Raw genomic sequence first — 19,866 nt, 5'->3', positions numbered from 1 at the left:
ATATTTCAGTATGCTGCCATTTCAATCTATTGTGCCCAATGCTTTCAGAATCAGCAATGTCACCTTAAATATATTCGTAATTTTTTAAGGTAATTTCAAAATAGCCTGATTTTTTTTAAAGTATATTTATTGTTTGGCCACATGACAGTCGCATGCTGTTGATTTTGCATTATAGACTATCAATTGTATCTGTCTTTCTAGAAATGTGATGTATTAATGGTGGCCTTAAAAGGATTAAATCCACACGTAAGACCCAGCCAGGTATGAAATTCACAGCCTGCCACAAATCAAACAGACACGAGAGGCTAAAGTGTATACAGATACATTTTATTAAATTTTGAACAATGACATTGTATGTGGTGGGGTTTACAATTGGTGTTGTGTTACAGACAACAAAGAGAAAACGGTTTTGAAAAAAATAAACTAGAAAACAGGGTCTAGTTTAATGATGCCAGAGCACATTTTAGACGTATAAGCAGTGTGGTTCAGTTGAAGAGCATCTTAATGAAAGACCACTCGATAGCAACAGAATATGACGTCACTAAAAGGTGGAGCAAAGAGAGACATAAAAATACCGGTAACTATAAAGTCCTTTCGGGATATGTTCTTTCCAACTTTTTTTTGTGTGATGGAAAATCCAGATGACGTAAAGAGAAATAAACACATAAAACTTTAAATGTCATTGACTTACTGCCAGTTTGCTGAACAGCCCTCGAGTCTGAGATCAACACGTGTACGGACATATATTGTCTAAAAAGCGGGCTGAACACCAAACATAACCATTGTGGCTGCTTAAAAGCTCCCCACCACTTCTTGCGGGCTGTTTGTCGAGCTGTTCGTGTGACGTTTTGCTTCACGTCTTGCACGCTTTTGCAAGGTTATCAAAATCAGTTTCCACATTAGTGCCAAAAGCAGAGCGGCACATTGACAGCCGGACTGTACGAATAGTGTGGCCACCATTTTGACAATGGTGGTAAAGAGGATATCGTCAAATGATTGACGTGCTTATGGAATATCAGGCCCTCCTGATAGAGGGCATCACTTGACATGCCCCTTCCTTTCATTCTTCTCATTTTTTTGGGGGGGGGGGCATCCATTTGTTTTGCTTCCCTTGTACATGGGCCGTCAGTCACAAGAGAAACAAAAAAAATTACCTTGCTAAAAACGCGCTCTCACAAATAAAAAAACTAATTATCTTTTTATAGATAAAATGTTAACAATCACCAGAGATTGAAATAATAATATAAAGGTCCAACCTGCAAGTGCGCTGCTAGAAACGCACGCACCCATACAGACACACGCACACACAAAAACAGCCAGACAGGACCCCAGGTTGTTACACTACTTGTTCAAGATGACAATTGTCAGGCACAAGCACCTTCATTATCCCCAATAAAATGTCCATATTTTTGTTTTGTGGGGCCTCAAAGAAAACCCCGAGCTGGTATCACAAAGGGCAGTAACAAACTGTCTTTAGGTGAAATGGATGACGTGGTTCAGTTGTTTGCAGCGTCCGCCTGTCGCGGCCAGTTCTCCTCGTCGATGCCAGAATCGTAGTCCTCTTCTGCCTGCTCCTTGGCCGGAGTCCTACAACACACATGAAGAGCCCATTTTAGATTTACGACGTGTATTAAAAAAAATAATAAGAAGTATTCCAAGACTCTCCCCATTCTTATGGCAAAAATACGCTGTAGAGAACGGTCAATCACTGCGAGATGACCGTCGCAACATTTACAGTGAACACTTTCACACACGGAAAGAGACGCTGACCTGATGTATCTGGGCTGCGTCTTCCCTTGGACGACTTCTTTGTTCAACTCAACAGCCATGATGTCAGAGTGCGGCACCTCAAACATTGGCTCCAGGAGGAGCTTTTCCTGTGGTGGAAAATAAACAGGTTTTGAGTCAGGTAGGGGATTCGGTATGTTTATCTTCATTAGCAGTGCAATTATGGATTATTTATTTATTTTTAAAGAGCCGATCACCCTAAAACCGATTCAGCATTATGAAACAACAACATGTGTATGTGAGGTGCAGGTATTGTTTTTGTCCACTTGGGGTGACCATCCGCCATGAGTTAGTAGTTTGGCTTTGCAATAGACACATTGCACCCTACTTTGTAAGTGTGACATGATCAATTTCATAATTCCATCCTGCTTTTGATTATGCTTATTTCTGTGAAAATAAAAGTCCCTTCATAAAATGTGGAGAATGTAAAAACAACTCTTGGCCCATGCCCAAATTCTACACAAAACAATAATGAAATGGAATTGTTCACAGACAAACAAGTCTGAAGAAGAACGACGAAAGCTCTTGACACACAAAATGCAGAATTACACACCATAATTGATCTGAGCCCACGAGCTCCAGTTTTTCTCTCCAGAGCCATGCGAGCGATGGCCTTCAAGGCATCTTGGGTCACATTGAGTTCACACTGAAATTAAAAAAAAAAAATGTTTTGTTTGTTTAGCACTTGGAAAAACATAACTAATCCTCCCAAAGCTGCTTCTTCCTTACTTTATCCATGCTGAAGAGCGCTTGGTACTGAGGCACCACAGCATTGCGCGGCTCCGTCAAGATACGGACGAGTGTTTCTTCATCCAGGCTGTGGAGCGGCACCACTACGGGAAGACGGCCTACAAACTCCGGGATCATTCCAAATTCAATCAGGTCTCTGGCTTCCACGTGCTTCAGCAGACGGTCCTTTTCCTCAATCTCGGCCACCGTGTCCGTTTCGCCGCTGGTGTTGGCCAAGTCTGCTGCAGCTGCTGCACGGCGACCTTTGCCCAAATTGGATGGGGTTCCAAAGCCTAAATACTGCAAGAAATGACAACGATAAAGGCAAATGCCAACAAGATCACGTACATCTGTGGACGGGCGTGCAAGAATTACCTTCTCATTTTTTCTTCTACTTATGATTCTATCAAGTCCATTAAAGGCACCGGAGGCAACAAACAGGATGTTAGTTGTGTCCACCTGCACCATCTCTCCTCGCAGCTTTCGGGAGTTTTTCTCAGGAACGTTGACAATTGTACCTTCTAAGAGTTTAAGCAACCCCTGACAGGAAGACCAAAAAAAAAAAGCTACAGTAAGTCAGCAAAAACGACAGGTTGCTTCTTAATGTGTGAGACACATTTAACATTAATGCGTGGTTCTTTGCATTTATTTTAGCACACGCCTAACACATAAGACCACATTGATGTATATTTGATATTATTCAGTGAAATTCAGACTCATTTAGTGAACATATTTGTCGGGTAGAAGAGGACCTTGAATAAAAAATTGTATAGTAAATCACAATTGCACCCCCCCCATACAAAAAAAAAGAAAGAAAAAAACCCCCAACCATACTCATTCAGCCCTACAATGAACGACTCTTGCAGAGCTGCACTTGAATTTCTGACCTGCTGGACTCCTTCTCCTCCCACATCCCTCAGTTGATGGATGCCAGGCACACTGCCGATCTTGTCCACCTCATCCAGAAACACAATACCTGCACAGACAACCAACTTGGTCAACCGGTGTGTCTTTTTCTGAAAACTCCACTCGCGTGCATTGTATTTTCTGCAATAAGCCACGGTTGCTATCTGAGCTTTTCATTTCATTGGCCAAAACATTAGGTACACCTCCAAAGTCTTCCAGTGATTCTAAGTTGCTGAGGTGGTGAACTGCACAGTATCATACCGAGAACCGTTTCTTGTATTTTCCTCTATTATAATTATAATGTAAATGAGACCAAAAGAATGTGTCTAGTGCGGCTGAGGCAGTGGTGTTAAAGGCCATCGTTAAAGCAAGAAAAGAAATCTCACACGCCGCAGAACAGTCCGCAATCCAGTACTATGTAACTTTGAGAAGGACATCAATGCATTTACAGCACACGGGCTTTAATTATAGCTACAGCTTCGATATTACTTGAAACTCAATCAGGTTGTGGCCAGAGGGCTGTTGAAAAGCATAGCCCCCTCACCCCCTTTTCCCCAGCCCGACCCACCTTGCTGCGCTTTCTCCACAGAGTAGTTGGCGTCCTGCAGCAGCTTGGCAATAACCGACTCGATGTCTTCTCCCACGTAACCGGCTTGAGTGAGAGTGGTGCAGTCGCATATCGCAAAGGGGACATCCAGGCAGCGAGCCAGCGTCTGTGCCAACAACGTTTTCCCTGTGAAAATACCGACCGGCAACATTTGTACGTTGAAGTTCTATTTCACGAGATTGTTGACTGCTGTGAAACATGACAAGCGGAGGAGCACTGCAAGTTGTGAAAATATGGTACCTGAGCCAGTCGGACCAAGAAGTATGATGTTGCTCTTCTCCAATTTAATGTCGGCATGTATGGAGTCCAGGACCTCCCCGCCCCTTTGCTCTTGAGACGCCTGCTGGCTGCTCTGCTGCTGCATGGAGGCTCCCAAAGCGTTGCCGTGGGGGCTGATCCCTGCGATCTGCAGCAACTCTGCAACCACAAAAACAAAAAACAACATACTGGTTACATTGAATGACAGATTGATTCCATCTCGGAGAAGAAATTTCACAGACGACAACAAGCGGCGAGGAGATTTCCAATTAGCCTCGAAGCAGACTTCCAAAACGGCAACACGGAAACGGCTCATTTCTTCAGTCGTTCAATATGAGCACTCATACTGTATAAGTAGACCGAGACTCGAAATAAACCTGGCCGAGTCTGTGCCAGCGCGGATGTGTCGAGTGAGCGGTGCAGGAGTGTAAATAGCAAAGTGCAGATGTGAATGTAGGTCAGTGGGATGGATACTTGATATTTTTATCTGCAGAGTATCTGGCACAGTTTTGAAATCTGGTGCGAGGGCGGTCAAGGCACAAAGCGCATGCCAGCTGGCATAGAATTCGACACGGTTAGACATGGGCTGCTAGCACACGCTCACTTGGATGTACGACTGAAACCGAAGGTTTCGCCATGGTTCTTGATCAGGGAAAGAATGACTCTTCCAAATGACTTGTGTTTTTCTTCATGTGGTCAATGTATGTTATTTTAATACGTTTGTAAGCTAATTTTGCTTCGATTGCTTCTGAATGTCATTAACTGTTGTGTTTGTGAATGCTTTTAGCTGCTGTGTCTTTATTTGTGTGAAGCACATTGAGTTGTCAAAAGCTTTGCCTTTTAAAAGTCCAGGTGTACAAATAAAATTCCTGTCCTCTAATCACCCCCTTACCTCTAATAAATCACATCTACTTTTTGCAGCGTAGATTACATTTTCCAGCCACAAATATGGAAATGCCGTCCGTATGTCTGTGTAATGCTCATTTTACACTAATATTTGTTGTGAGGGACATGCATCTGCAACAGTCCGATGTTATCATCGTTTACATTTTACAAGTGCTCCGTTTAATCTTGAGACAAGGTTTGAAAGTTTGAGAACCCTTTTGTGTTACTCAACGCGCCCCTAAGATGTCCCCCCACAGAAGAATGATTTATTGTCATGATAAAGGGATAGCAAAATCAATATTAATCCGTGATTGGACAGAGATTCCGAAAAAGAATCAAGTCTGTAAGATTTTGGCATTTGTCCAATATATGGCAACGAAACAGCAAAACAATCAAATAAAAGCTATGTGCTGAACAGGAATGATGATGGCGGCCTGATCACTTACTTGTGAATCTGTATTCATCCTCTCGTCTTCTCATCTCTAGCTCTACAGGGAGAGGATCAAAGTGCTCACATCAATATGATCATCACCACTACACACGTTAGCAACACAGCGCCTACGATGCAGTTCAGACTATGTGACGTCATTATTGAACAAATGCCAAATTAACAGGCCTCAACGAGGGAAGCAAAAATTACGCAACCGCTGCGATCACGTCGCCATTTTTACAAGTAGGCGGCAGTCAACTCTGCCCTTTCCGCAAAGCATCTAGTTCACTTGAAACCTACCTCTTCAATTTCAGATACAGTAAGCTTTGAGTTCCTTAAATATCAACCCGGAAAAGGAAACATAACAGTGGCAAGAATGCAGTACTGACCCCGAGGTGTCAGAGAGGGTTGCTTTTCCACCTCCACCTGCTGGCGACTGCCTGCAGGGATATTGTTGTAGATTCGCTTGTAGTGATTGTACACGGCCACAGCCAGCACCTTCTTAGCAAAGGACTGGCCCACGACGTACTTGTCAAGGTAAGCATATATCTGAGGGGTGAAATAATAAATTAGCATGAATGGATAATGGAATAAATCACGAGGATGGAATTGCACTTATTTATTTCATTTGGTTTGCTTGTCACCTTCTTGGGGGGTGGGGGAGGTTTCTGTGCAAAAGCCAGTTTGACAGCTTCCGCAGCAGACTCGGGTTCCTTGTTTAGTCCCTTCTTGGAGTCCATCTCAGACAATACCACAAAAAAGTGGTGGCATTTTTCACATTTGACGAATCGTGTTGATGCTAAGGAAGGGGGGGGGGGGGGGGGGGGACATCCAGACACACAGCGAATTAGACAAAAACAATATGACAAATGAAAATATGGCTAGAATATTGTAAAAGTAAATAAATACATCTATATCTCCATATTTATTTTTCAATGAAACAATTCAAAAGTGAGCAATAAAAGAAAAAAATGGACAGTGAGCAGCTACAAAATTATAGGCACAATCTAATTCGAATCAATATAATATGAGGTTTTCATTGACATCTTCACTTCTTAGCTTAACAAAAGGTTCATAGTGCATTACATTTTAGCACAGGGGCTGTAATGCATGTCAAATCCTAAATAGCATGCTTGCGGTTCGTGAGGTTGTCAGCCATGTTTTTTTTTGTGTGTGTACTTTCAATTGGAATGCTTTGAGGTCAGACCCCAGAAATTCAGAGTACCGTATTTTCACGACCATTCGGCATACCGTATGGTTGGGCGCAGTCTCATTACTGGGTGCTATTTCTGTCTTTTATACATCGACAAAACGCACTGTTTTATTGGGCGCAGTTATATAGTGGTAAAATATACGACGCTAAAAACACGTTAGCTTGAAGCATACGGTAGCATGCCAAGACATACAGATACAAGCTAAAAACACGTTTTTAAAAAGGCAACAGAAGCAAAACTGAGTTCCGTTGTATTTTATTTAGCCATAGTACAATGTACTCACGTTTTTCGATCAATCATCACCCAGAAATCCATCAAAGTCTCTCTCTCTTTCTCCCTCTCTCTCTCTCTCCCTCTTGCTCTCTCTCTCCCTCCATCCCTCCCTCCCTCCCTCTCACCCATCCTCTCTCTCTCCCTCTCCCTCTCTCCCTCCCCATATATGTATATATATATATACACACACACACCCTTCACTGATTGGCCGACTTCTTTGCCGCATCACTGTCCACAGTCACTTCCGCCTTTTCTCTATATAAACAGCGTGTCGGCTGTCAGTCAGGTTTTGGAACTCAGCCCATACACAAGACGCTCCGCATTATAAGGCGTCCTGTCCATTTTGGAGAAAATTTAAGACTTTTAATGGCGCCTTATAGTCGTGAAAATACGGTATATTTATCCTATTTCTAAGAAGTCTGGAATGGAGCAACAGGTCATTGCCACTAGCTGAAATCACTTGCATACAGGTTATGCAATTACAGCAGAGCTCAAATACTGCAAATACACAATCCGATATTCCAAATGTAATTCAAACTAGCGTCAATCATTATTTTACATACCAGGTTAAAGAAATGTCTTTCTCTGAGCGGCTTCCTACGTGCAAGCCAATTTATGCTAGTGCCGTGTTTACTCACAGACAAAGGTCTCCACATGTGTGCAGGGGTCTCCGCATTTGGGGCAACGGAGCTGGCTCCCTCCTTTGCCGGATCCTCCGGAACTCGAGGCCCTCTTTGCCTCACTGATGCTTTTCTGTGTAGACACGATATTGTGGTACTGTAAATAACCACCCTCACCAACCATGTACAGAGCAGACGGCCATTACAAATAATATACAAGAAGGGGTTCCGAAAGATTACCTTTCCACCATCGCTGCCGGTGTCCTTTGTGGTGCCATCCTTGGAGGCAAAGCAGATGGCAGTCTCAGAAAATGATCTCACCCACACGTGGGGCAGTAGATGAGCGTCCCTTGAACCATGACGACTCAGCGAATAAAACTGCAAGCGTGAGCAGGACAATCCTAGAGTGGAGATAGGAACAGACCCTTTGACTCAAAAGGTGCAATAAAAGGCAAAAGTCAACTTCTCCAAAATCTACAAAAAAGAGAGAAAAAAAGAAAGCTCTGATGGCCAGCCAAAGATTTCAAAAAAGAAAAAAAGCTACATTGAAACAGACTCTCCCAGCTGCTTCACATGCAGCCAAAGCAATAAGAAATGCCATTATGCGTGTTCATCCACGGTTAAGTTTCGTTCCATGAAAAATTATTGTTTCAATTTTCTAAAGATAAATGATTTAATCGGAAGGTCATATTTTTCCCAAACTGCTACAATTCAATTCAGTGGACCCCAGGTGAGTCTGTAACTTCGCCAAATTAGTGACCAATCTCATGTGTTGAAAAGGCCTTGCTCATGATGATGATTGGCGCAACAAGCCTGATTTTTGAAAAACGATGATTCCAGAAATGCAAGGATTCTGCCTGATGCCAGTGATCGGTTTCAGGTAAAATTATATTTATGGGCAATATCTGAAACTGCAAATTTTAATTTTATATTTTAGTCGTACTTTACATTCATGCTCATTTCAAAACATACGTGTCTTGCGAATTGGTCAACATTTGAGTAGTGTATTGTACTGAAGACGTAAGTAAATATTTGAGAGATTTTTTGTTCTCGAGTCTTTCTATTCTTAAATAACAGTAATCTTACTTGAGTACAATTTTGAGCTACTCAAGCAACCTATGGCCTTGACCCAAAAGTAGGGTAACTGAATTAGACTATGACGGTGCAGCAGCGAATGTCTGCCCGTGGCGTTACGGCGTACACGTCGTCAAAGTCATAATGTGTTTCGTTCTACAAATCATAAATAGAATCGAAATTACCTTGTGGCATTTGATTTCAATTGGTTTGCGTGTCAAACGCGTTACTTCAAAAAATACAGTGCGTTTTAGGCCGCTTAACATGTCAAAACAAACTGCCCTCTCTGTTATTAGCTTGAGACCTACTTTCCTCCTCTAACTTAGCAAAACAACAATGTCATGCACCTTCAGCATTCCTTACCTCGATGAGCTGTATTTAGGAACAACCTTGCAGCCGAGCTACATGGGCAGGACATAACTCCTTTTTTATGTTAAAATCCTGAAAGCACATTTGTAGGCACAAAGTGGTTAAATGAACATTTTGCTGTCATCGGAATCGATGGCGTGCAAAGCTGAAGCATTTCATAACTACGGCGTCACGGTTAGCATTAGCACATCAGGTCACTGGCGAATAATAAAGACTGCATTGTACGTAGTTTGTTATTTCAACAACGTGGAAAACACTGACTGACTGGGATATGATTCTTAAATGTTGTCGTATACCGACATCTAGAATAAAGAGGCAAACATATCGACACATAAACAACGCAGGAAGGCTAGGTTATGTCAGCAGGAGGTAACTAACATATGTTAGGCCTCGGCCAGCGTCACATTTGTTCCTCATCAAACGACTGTCTTGGGGAGGAAATCTGGCACAGTGACAGCTTTAAAAAAACGACTGAACTATGCAATTTCGCAAAAAAATAACTAATGCAGCAGCACTGAAAGCCATTTCTGGTTCTACTCACGAGGAATGACGAAACCAGCTGTAGTCTTGACAGCTCCCTTGTTTGAAAAGAAATTGCTTAAATTCTCAATTGTTCACTGTGACAGGTCCACCTATGTTGACATACTAATATCGCAGTACGGGTCGCGTGGAATGGAAAGCGTCGGCTTGTTGGGGCCACTGCTTCCCAGGTATGATGTAAGCGAGGTTATGAAGTAGGTCGGTTGCCCCGACTGCGACTGGCTAGCGAGATAGCTAACTAGCAAGCTCGCCTTCTTGCTTGCGCGTCGCTGCGATTTCGCTACGTAGAAAAATGACATGGAGTCTTGCGTATCCACTCTGTTTCAGATCTGCCGTGCTTGCTCAACACTCTGGAAGGAGGTGCTCTTCTTCGAGAGAGAAGCCACATTTGACGAGATGTGTTTATCTGGTGGTTTTTATGCTCTGACGCTAGAGGGAGACAACGTCTAAATTTACGAGACCACGAGGAGCCCCGTCATTGGTCCATATTCTTGAAATCATGCATTTCCCCGCCTATTTATGTCACCGGTCTCGACAATGGTCAACGTTTATGACTTTCTTCAGAACGTCAGACCGCGGTCATGTTTTTATATCAAAAAATAGATGTTCATAATTTAAGTGTGTGTGTGTGTGTGTGTGTGTGCGTGTGCGTGTGCGTGTGTGTGTGTGCGTGTGTGTGCGTGTGTGTGTGCGTGTGTGCGTGTGTGTGCGTGTGTGCGCGCGTGCGCGCGCGTGTGCGTGTGCGTGTGCGTGTGTGACATTGTGCGGACATAATTATGTAAGATGTCAATAAATACATGATGGGATTGTAAAGAAGTTCTCTTCTTTAAAAAAGAGCTTTCAAAACTGCTGCCATTTCATCATAACGACAATTAGGTCTAAATGTTTACTTCCAGTTGCATTGTGGTACTGTATTTCCCCAAGTGTTAATGAATATTAATGATGCCATGCTCAGAGTTTTTTCTGTGTACATTATTATTATAATTAGTCTAAGTACAAATATTGACATGAATGCCACAGACACATTTGCTCACTTGAGTCAGGTGCCAAATGTAGATTTGGTGAGCCTACGTTGATTTGAATACATTTTTTCTCTGATTTCGATGCTTGTGAATACCAAAATATGCATTTTGATTTTGCGATTTATGGTTTGGAATGTTCCGGCTGACTTTTTTATATTCTCAAGATTAGCGCAACTAATAAAATTGTTCTTGGAAAAATGCCATGCCATTTAACCGTGTCCGCTTGAGTGCGTCAGTAAATGCTTGACAGAAAGGTACTGTGAATTTAAATTCACAATCGCAAGCAAGAGAACATCTATTTAAGTGTATTATTCAAGGTGACCAGTCCAGGATGTTCCCTTGCCCCAAGTCATCTGGGACAAGCTCCAGCTCCCCGTGCCCCAGATAGGTTAAGCATTACCTACATACGACGAATAGAGGGCGCTGGCAACACATCCCACCCCTCGACCATATTCTAAATTTCTTATTTTAACTGTTTCTTTTTACGTTCTCACTTTATATATATAAAATTGCTGCAGAACAACACCGAGTGTTCAAATCCTGTCACCTTCTACAACAAGTAAAGGAGGTTTTGGGGCCAACTTGGCAACGTTGGAAAACGCTGCAATATGTTGATCAAGACCATGTATTCATAGTCACTGAGCTTAAATGATGTCTCCAACATCCACATTAATTCTCTTTTCCATTTTTCTACTTTACAATCAGCTATTATTTTCTGTCCTCCCTTTGCAGTAACAGCAGCATGGACTGAGTTAGTTCTCATTATTCTCATTTATTCTCCTTTTTGGAACAGTTAAATCCTCACTCCCTTTGACAAGGGTCAGTCTGACCCAGCTAATTAAGTTCCCCTTGAAAAGACTCCTCACTCCAAAGATTTGGAAAGCGGGCTTTCTTCCTTTCTTCCTTTCAAACAAAACGTAATATGCAGCAAGGCCACGTGAAGACAAATTGAAGAGCTTCGCTTTTTCATCCTTATTAATAAAAACACTTCTTTGGCAGGCTGGGGTGAGTTTTTTTTTTAGCTTGTTTTGTGTCTCAGATGTGCTCTGCTCACTGCCCTGTATGCACTGTGGTACTCAAGATGCCAAACTGCACGTGTTTCTAGGCAACAAGGAAGAAACTGAAAGCCTTTTAAAAAATAAAAAAAAAGATTTAGTAACTCTGAAGGCATAATGATTTATTTTGCTGGAGAGAGGAGCTCATCTTATAAAACAAGTGAAGGAAGCACTGCATCCCTCAGACGGCACACCAACGTGACAGCAGCATTAGTGGAGCCCAAAGGTGAGCAATGCAACTTGAATAAGAATTGTTTTATGAACTATATTGCGTTAAAGAAAAACTGTATAAAATGTTTTTTTTTTTTTTTTACAATTTACAGAGTGTGTTTTTTTACTGTGTTATCTAGGAACACAAATTTAGACTTGTAAATTGTGACTACGTATTAACCCCCGTAGTGCACCGCTTGCGATAAATGATGTCTTTGAATCAAAGGCAAAGGCATTCAGAAAAACACGAGAGAGCTGAAACGTATGGAGGGGTTCTAAAATGGCCTAAATTTCATGAGGTCACCGTCTGATAATTCTCAGGGATTGCAGCAATAATAAAAAAGGGTTTGATACCGTAATCTTCGCAATTTACATATTTTGCACCATAGAGACCCATTATAATTCATATTTTTGAATGCATCGTAAACCTAATGTGTATACATGCATTTCACGCGATTTTTATGTCAATCGCTTTGTTTTCGCTTGGACAGACGTAAGCATGCCACATTGTTGGGTTGAGGTCATTCCAATTGCGCAACTTTTAGGTGGCGCCAGAGGATCGCAAATGAGTTTGCCTTTTTGCAGGAGGCTTTAAACCAATGCATTTTACATGAACACGTCCGGTCGGGATTGTTAGTAGGGCTTGGTTGGGACCTCCAGACACAATTTTTTTTTCCTTTTACAAAAAATAAAGAATTAAAAAATCCCAAAGAACTAATAAAAACTATATATGTATGGATAGCACAGATGCCTCTGAACATTTTGAGTGTTTGAAAAAAAAGAACGTTTTTATAACACAAAATACATCATTACAAAAATTGTAAAATGTGTAACTTAAGGCTTTTTTAATTTGAAGCACACAAGGGTTAAAACTGCCGTTTGTTTGTTTTATTTTCCTGAAATGTGATTTTATAAGTGAATACCCTTTCATTGGCTGGCAACCGCATTCAGGGTGTCATTATACAATCCATTATTATTGAACTATAGATTGACTCTAAAATTAACGGTGTTCACTAGTTTGAAATTGCTGACATTTCTCAGCTTTGATGACAGGTCGTGTGATGTACTGTAAAGCAGTCCTTCTCAAAGTTTTACCATAGACCACCCAAAAAAACCACTATAGCCTTCAAAGTTCCACAATCATGACCAACATTAAAATACAGTAGTCCAGTAGTCTAGTAGGCCTAGGTGTTCTTAAAAATGACAGTTTATTCATAAAAAGCATATTGGCAGGGGAAGTCAGGTAAAAAAAAAACAATCTATACAATAATGTTAATTCTAGTGACTCATCAAAACACGCTATTCTGATAAATATTGCATATGTGACATTTGAATAAAGCAAAAAAATCCGCCTGTTATTATCCATCGCAGTGGGCCATCGCATTTTGCCATTTGCTCACGACTGAAAATGACAAAAGTGCCTTAGGGCTTAGCTTTCCACTGTCACATGACTGCTTAATTAATATTCCACAAAGCATCATTCAGAACGTCGTGTTTACACTAGTGGGGCCCCGTAGAACTTATAATTGGAAACAACTTTTATGACTTGCTTTCCCCTTTGCTTGCATGTCACTAAAACATTCTCAACAGTTTAACTATTAACACTGCACTAAAATATAAGAGGGGAAACGATATTAAATAAAGAACAATGAAAACATACTGCAGCACATCAAAGTTTAAAATAAATTGTACCGGTACCGAAATAAATGTTAAGTTCTCATAAAGAGTAAATTAAAAGCTAAACAACTGCACTGTATTTAAACAGTGATTCTAGTCGCTGTTTGTTGCTCTGTGGCCAAAACATTAGGTACCATCATGTCACTCCTGGAGGTTCTCACCAACAGCCACACGGTGGCTTACCCGGTGTCGGACGCTGTTGCTTTACTGCTTCTTCTTCTGTTGCTGCTGCTCCTCACTGCCTGGGAATGGACACATTGGTCAAACATACCAGGTAATGCCAATGTGCACGATGAGGAACATCATGTAAGTCATTGTGCACACCTCACAATCAGTTCAACAATTAATCCAAGTATGAATTACAGTGATCCTTTGTCTTCGCAGGGGTTACATTCCAAACCACCCACGCGGTAGAGGGAAATTCGCAATATAGAACTATCCTCCTCCTGGGGCGTGTTTTTATCACATTTAGGGAAATTAATTTTCTCCATCTTTAAACACGCTTTTAAAAAAAGTAACAGAATACATTGCGAGAGAATTAGTGAAACATTAAAATATTGTACAATGTAACAGTGCCCCAATCCCTCAATATGATTACATTTAACACATCTCTTTTCTTCCAGTAAAAACAAACGTAGTTTCTCATCTCATCTCACAATACACAGCAAAAATCATACCCCAAATTTTAGATTATAAATATATCCCAGAGCTGGCTTTTTCTGCAGGAGTGAAAAGCAGGATTGAAAAAATGTTACAGCATCATTTAACAACCCTCAGCAACGAGGCTGATCTGAAATACTTCAATTTTTCATTCTTTTCTCTCAAATTTACATTGTGTCAAACAAAACAACGTGCCGCCATCTAGCGGTAGAGAGTGGAATTACACCAAAAATAAATGTGTCAGGGGAAAGAAACTCATTTTAAACTGTACAAAAAAACCCCAACAACAACAACACAAACCCCAAACAACCTGTTGGAGGGAGAGATGACTGTATTCATATTTAGGGGATGTTCTTTTCACTATTCGCATAATTGTGACCATGACAAGCACTATAGAAAGTTAAATCAGATGTAATTTTCCTCCCTTCCATCAGGTCCGTCCTTTATGGCAGGACTCGGTCCGTATCTTTCCTATACTCGGTTTATCTGGACCGGCATTGGAACAGCAAGCAACTACTACAACAACAAATACGGCAGCATTGTGCGGGTGTGGATCGACAGCGAGGAGACCCTCATCATCAGCAGGCAAGCACCTCTGAGGTCAAACAGCTTTTTGCATGATGGTGTCATCAGTTGCGCTTCTCTTGCAGGTCCTCTGCCATCTTTCATGTCCTGAGGAGTGCCCACTACGTGGCCAGATTTGGGAGTAAAAAAGGCTTGGAGTGTATTGGAATGGAAGGGAGGGGAATCATTTTTAACAGTGATGTGGAACTCTGGAAAAAAGTCAGAACTTATTTTTTGAAAGGTGAGGAATTATTTGTGTGTGCATCAAATTGGTTTTGTATACTTGAACTCAATAAAAAGTGCTGTCAATGTGTTTGAGGAGAAACATTATCACGAACATAAATGAATAGAGGTGGCACGGTGGGCGACTGGTTAGCATTTGTGGCTCACAGTGCAGAGGTTGTGGGTTTGAATCCGGTGCTGGCCTTTGCATATTAAGATATCCTTTATTTGTCCAGCAATGGGGAAATTTACAGTCAGATTTCAGAAAGAAAAACGCTGGGTAGGGAGAGGGAAGAAAAAACCACGCTCGAACTATCCTCTTCTGAGGATAATTTAAGTCCAGGATAAAAAAGACCCAAGCACATAAATAAGCATATGACAGTTACAACAAGTCACAAGACATAACATGTAATGAGAGGGCGGATGGATGGGAAGGGGGAGGGGGGTGGGGGTGACCGTGATGCAGCTTACTGACCAGCTGCACGGTCCCCGATGCAATCTGCGGTTATAATAAGGATATGTATGGGCGTGTGATTGTCCAGTTGTGTATGTGTATGCGTGTACAGGTCATAGCTGCTTCGTCGAGGTCTGCTCATCATGAAGACAGTCCCGGCTTGTCAGTCCATGGCCGAGAAGGAGGGGGGTGGTGGTGGGGGCCCTAGACTCCATGCGTACTTCCATCCAGGGGAAAGGCCAGATAGCGTTGTTTGTTTTGGAGGGACGGCCGCCAAAAATTCCAGACAGCCTTGAGTCCTTGGTCTGTATCTCTTCACTGGCGCCGATCAGCCGGATCCGAAAATTCTTTCCGCAGCGCGGATTCCAACTTCTCCATGGTGTTGTCGATCGCGCGGAGTCGCTCCAAAACCGCATCAATATTGCGGTTGAGCTCAGTCACCGCTTGAGTCTGAGTGTTGGACATTCGCGCCAAACCATCCAGAATGACCGGCAGCTTCTTCACTTCCAATAAAGCCGCTCCCGTCGGTCGAATTTTGCGATAGAACAGAAAGCTGCCAACACCAAACAGCGGCATTCCTGTTATCAAAAGGCCAATAATGTAGATGTCTTCCACATCCTCCACGGACAGTATTGCCAGGCACACCGGTCTCCACTTATTATTATATATATTCATCCCGTGCCTGGGTGGGTTTTTTTTCGGGTACTCCGGTTTCTTCCCACATTCCAAAAACATGCTTAGCAGGTTAATGGAAGACTCTAAATTGTCCTTTGGGGCGATTGAGAGCGTAAAAGTTTGTTTGTCCAATGGTGCCCTGTGAATGAAAATATATATAAAAAAACTTTATGTGACTGAAAAAAGTACGGTAGACATTTTTTAAAAAACAACATCAAATAGAATTGAGGGGCAAACTATGCTAGCTCTGATTAACATTTTCAGTTGACAAGTGTTATCTTCATACGGTTGTATATACCCATACATAAAATTCAATGTAAGCATATGAAAAAATAAATCCTACTTAATTTTATTAATTGCCAGCCCTGACAGGACCCGGTCTTAAGAGGACAGCGTCCATCTGCGTGAGTTCCACAGCGGAACATTTGGATCACCTCCAGGACATGACAGACACCTCGGGACACGTGGACAGTCTCAATCTGCTGAGAGCCATCGTGGTGGATATCTCCAACAAACTTTTCCTCAGGGTGCCTCTCAACGGTCAGATGAGACTATGCAGTCCTTCTTCATAGTTTGATTGTTAAACTGCCAATACAAATGATCTTTGTGTATTTCAGAGAGGGACTTGCTGATGAAAATTCAAAACTATTTCAAGACTTGGCAAGCGGTTCTGATTAAGCCTGATATATTCTTCAAAATTGGATGGCTCTATGATAAACATAAAAAAGCAGCGTAAGATGCGCTCACACAACAACAACAAAAAAGAACAATCATATCTTGTGTGATACATAGAGCAGACTATCATTTGAGGAATAGGAAATATTGACTCCGACTGTACTCATGATCATGCGCTTGACAGTTGTTTTGTTCTATCAACAGCCAGGAGCTTCAAGACGCAATGGAGATGCTTCTTGACTTGAAAAGAAAGACTATTCAAGAATCCGAGAAGCTGGATGACGAGCTGGATTTTGCAACGGAGCTTATCTTTGCTCAGGTGATTCATCGCCTGTTCAATTGTCAGTGTCACATTTTTTTACACTTTATTGAACATCAGAAATTACTCCTATTTTATCATTTTTTAAAAAAAGAACACTGACCCAATCTGATTGGAATGAACAGAACCAAGGGGAACTCTCTGGCGACGACGTGAGGCAATGTGTGCTGGAGATGGTGATCGCCGCTCCCGATACTCTCTCCATCAGCCTCTTCTTCATGCTGATTCTGCTCAAACACAACCCAGACACCGAGCACAGACTGGTAGAGGAGATGGACGCCGTCATCAGTATGTTGTTTTATACACACATACACATATATATAGTGCTATTTGCAGGCCAGCAAATAGCAAAAACCGCTCACAAATAGCACTGTATAATTAATATACAGTGCTATTTTCTCGTAAAAAACACAACCATATTATAAAATTATTTATTCGGGGGTGGGCGAGGGTTGGACTGATTTATTGGATCAGAGCCATTGTGCGTATGGTTGTCCCGATCCAATCACATGATCAGAAAACGGGGGCTGATACATGTGATTTTTCAGATGATGGGGATTGACTAAAAAGATTGGATTTGTATATTTACTTTATTTCCAAAGTCAGGAAAAAACTTTTTTATGTGATATGAATCACTGCTAACTTATAGCCTTTTAAAAGGGTATTATGTTGAGATATGAGCTGACAAGGCATTCACCACTGCTATTGATGGATAACGTGTAAACATGAAATCCTTCACGCTTTACCATTGCTATTGCAGGCGAAAGTGGAGTAGAAAATGTGGATTACGCACGTCTGAAAGTGCTGGAGATTTTCATCAATGAGTCGTTGAGGTACCATCCGGTGGTTGACTTCACCATGCGCAAAGCTCTGGAAGATGACGACATTGAAGGCATCAGCGTTAAAAAAGGAACAAACATCATTCTCAACATCGGTCTCATGCACAAGACGGAATTTTTCCCCAAACCCAAAGAATTCAACCTGCACAATTTTGACAAAACGGTTAGTCCGCCGGTACTCTACGACCAAACGCATCGTGGCTGAACCTCAACATAACGTCTCTTCTTTTACCAGGTTCCCAAACGGTTCTTCCAGCCGTTCGGATGCGGGCCTCGCTCCTGCGTGGGCAAGCACATCGCCATGGTGATGATGAAGGCCATCCTGGTTACACTCCTGTCTCATTTCAGCGTGTGTCCGCGCCAAGGTTGCACCGTCAACAGCATCAAGCAGACCAACGACCTGTCGCAGCAGCCAGTGGAAGACGAGCACAGCCTGGCCATGCGCTTCACCCCGCGAACAACCCAACATGAATACGCTCTTCACACTGACACTGTCGGCTCAGACTACTTGCTTTCAGCGTCTGTAAAAAGGTGCTAAATTTGTAACTTCTAATGGCTTGTCACTGAGGCATTTTAGGACACTTACAATTTGTAATCGTACACCTTTAGCAACAAAGCGTACTATCTAGATAAGGGATTAAAACAGTTCAATTACCGCACCTGATCAGTTTTAAATTGTAATACCCACTAGATGGCAGACATCACTTGGTAGCACCTTTACCTGTTCATCTCCAGTAGAGAAGAACAATGTCGAAGTTTTGATTAGCAATGATTGACTTTGCAACAAAATGGAATTACTCAAGTTAAAGGAGATTTAACACAGAGCGCGCATTCATTGCTTACGGTGGCAGTGAGTGAACTCAACACGACTCACTTTACAACAAGCAGCAGTTTGGCAGATAAAAGAACACATCTTTTTTTATAAAATGGCTTCAAATTATTTTGTCACTCCAAGCGGAAGTTTACCGGCAAACTAAACACAGAACGAGAATTACACCACGTGTATCCAAAACAACCACATAAGTGCCTTTAAATCCGCTAGTTTAATGCTAATACAATACTGACAGCAGATATTTTTTTTTTGCGAAAAACATTACTTCAGTAACGAAATACTCACAGTAGTTGTGTGAATCTTGGCTGTGTGACAGTATTGTACTGCCCCCCGGTGGCAAAATTGCGCACACCAGAAGGAGCTGCAGTGAATTAATCCTGATGCACTAACTGTTAAGTTCTTTCCATTCTATTTAACGATTTTGCTGCATGTTTTTATTAAGTATAATATTCTAGTGCCATTTTCCTTTCCGATTAAAAGCACTTCAAAATGTTTGTTTTTTTGTGTGTCTTTTTTTTTTGGTGAGGCTAGAACAGACGACTGGAATTTCCTGTTATTTCAATGGGGAAAGATGATCTGAGATACAATGGGTTTTGTACAAACTCGTATTTCAAGGCACCCACCTACTGGAAATAATTGATAGCAGATAGCACGAAATAAACAATAAAATCTCTTTAGGATTTCTTTAAATGTATTGTCTAATATTACAAATAAAATTTGGTTGAACACTTTCCCCTCGTTAATTTATTACAATCTAACAGAAATAATCCCATTTGTCATGTGACATCAGTGACATGAAAAATAGGATTGAAATCTGACTGACTTTGTTTAATTTGTTTTTCTCATTCCTGTCTAGCATTGCTATTCACATTGGTGTTAACTGAAAACAAAATGTGTGACATGATCATTAATAATCAATATTTGCATGCACACACCATTCATGTGCAGAATGAAATAATGATGATGTCA

The 19,866-nt window shown here is 41.6% G+C and overlaps 2 protein-coding genes across 3 annotated transcripts; one reads left to right on the top strand and one right to left on the bottom strand.

Annotated features, from left to right (window-relative positions):
• Positions 1-306: 306 nt before the first annotated feature.
• On the bottom strand, positions 307-10,121 carry clpxb (caseinolytic mitochondrial matrix peptidase chaperone subunit Xb). Of its 2 annotated transcripts, XM_052061166.1 has the most exons (15): positions 9,695-10,120; positions 9,148-9,225; positions 7,951-8,111; positions 7,729-7,843; positions 6,248-6,402; positions 5,993-6,152; positions 5,620-5,661; positions 4,271-4,447; positions 3,992-4,156; positions 3,405-3,493; positions 2,893-3,057; positions 2,518-2,817; positions 2,342-2,434; positions 1,771-1,877; positions 307-1,587 (listed from the first exon to the last, which is right to left on the bottom strand). In XM_052061166.1, the coding sequence occupies exons 2-15, from the start codon at positions 9,200-9,202 to the stop codon at positions 1,497-1,499; spliced, it is 1,875 nt and encodes a 624-aa protein (XP_051917126.1). In that variant the 5' UTR covers positions 9,203-9,225; positions 9,695-10,120; the 3' UTR covers positions 307-1,496. The 2 variants fall into 2 exon arrangements, with proteins under 2 accessions (XP_051917126.1, XP_051917127.1); XM_052061167.1 differs by lacking the exon at positions 5,620-5,661 and having other exon boundaries at positions 9,695-10,121.
• Positions 10,122-11,763: 1,642 nt separating this feature from the next.
• Positions 11,764-19,054, top strand: LOC127598459 (aromatase). The gene is made up of 10 exons (XM_052062340.1): positions 11,764-11,996; positions 13,788-13,931; positions 14,752-14,902; positions 14,968-15,122; positions 16,596-16,772; positions 16,850-16,964; positions 17,112-17,226; positions 17,352-17,514; positions 17,987-18,228; positions 18,301-19,054. The coding sequence occupies exons 1-10, from the start codon at positions 11,888-11,890 to the stop codon at positions 18,601-18,603; spliced, it is 1,674 nt and encodes a 557-aa protein (XP_051918300.1). The 5' UTR covers positions 11,764-11,887; the 3' UTR covers positions 18,604-19,054.
• The last annotated feature ends 812 nt before the right edge of the window (positions 19,055-19,866 follow it).

This window comes from Hippocampus zosterae, chromosome 3, assembly GCF_025434085.1.
Source record: "Hippocampus zosterae strain Florida chromosome 3, ASM2543408v3, whole genome shotgun sequence".
Lineage (NCBI taxonomy): Eukaryota > Metazoa > Chordata > Actinopteri > Syngnathiformes > Syngnathidae > Hippocampus > Hippocampus zosterae.
Note: the sequence above shows the minus strand (reverse complement) of the source record. Positions and strands in the feature narration are given on the sequence as shown.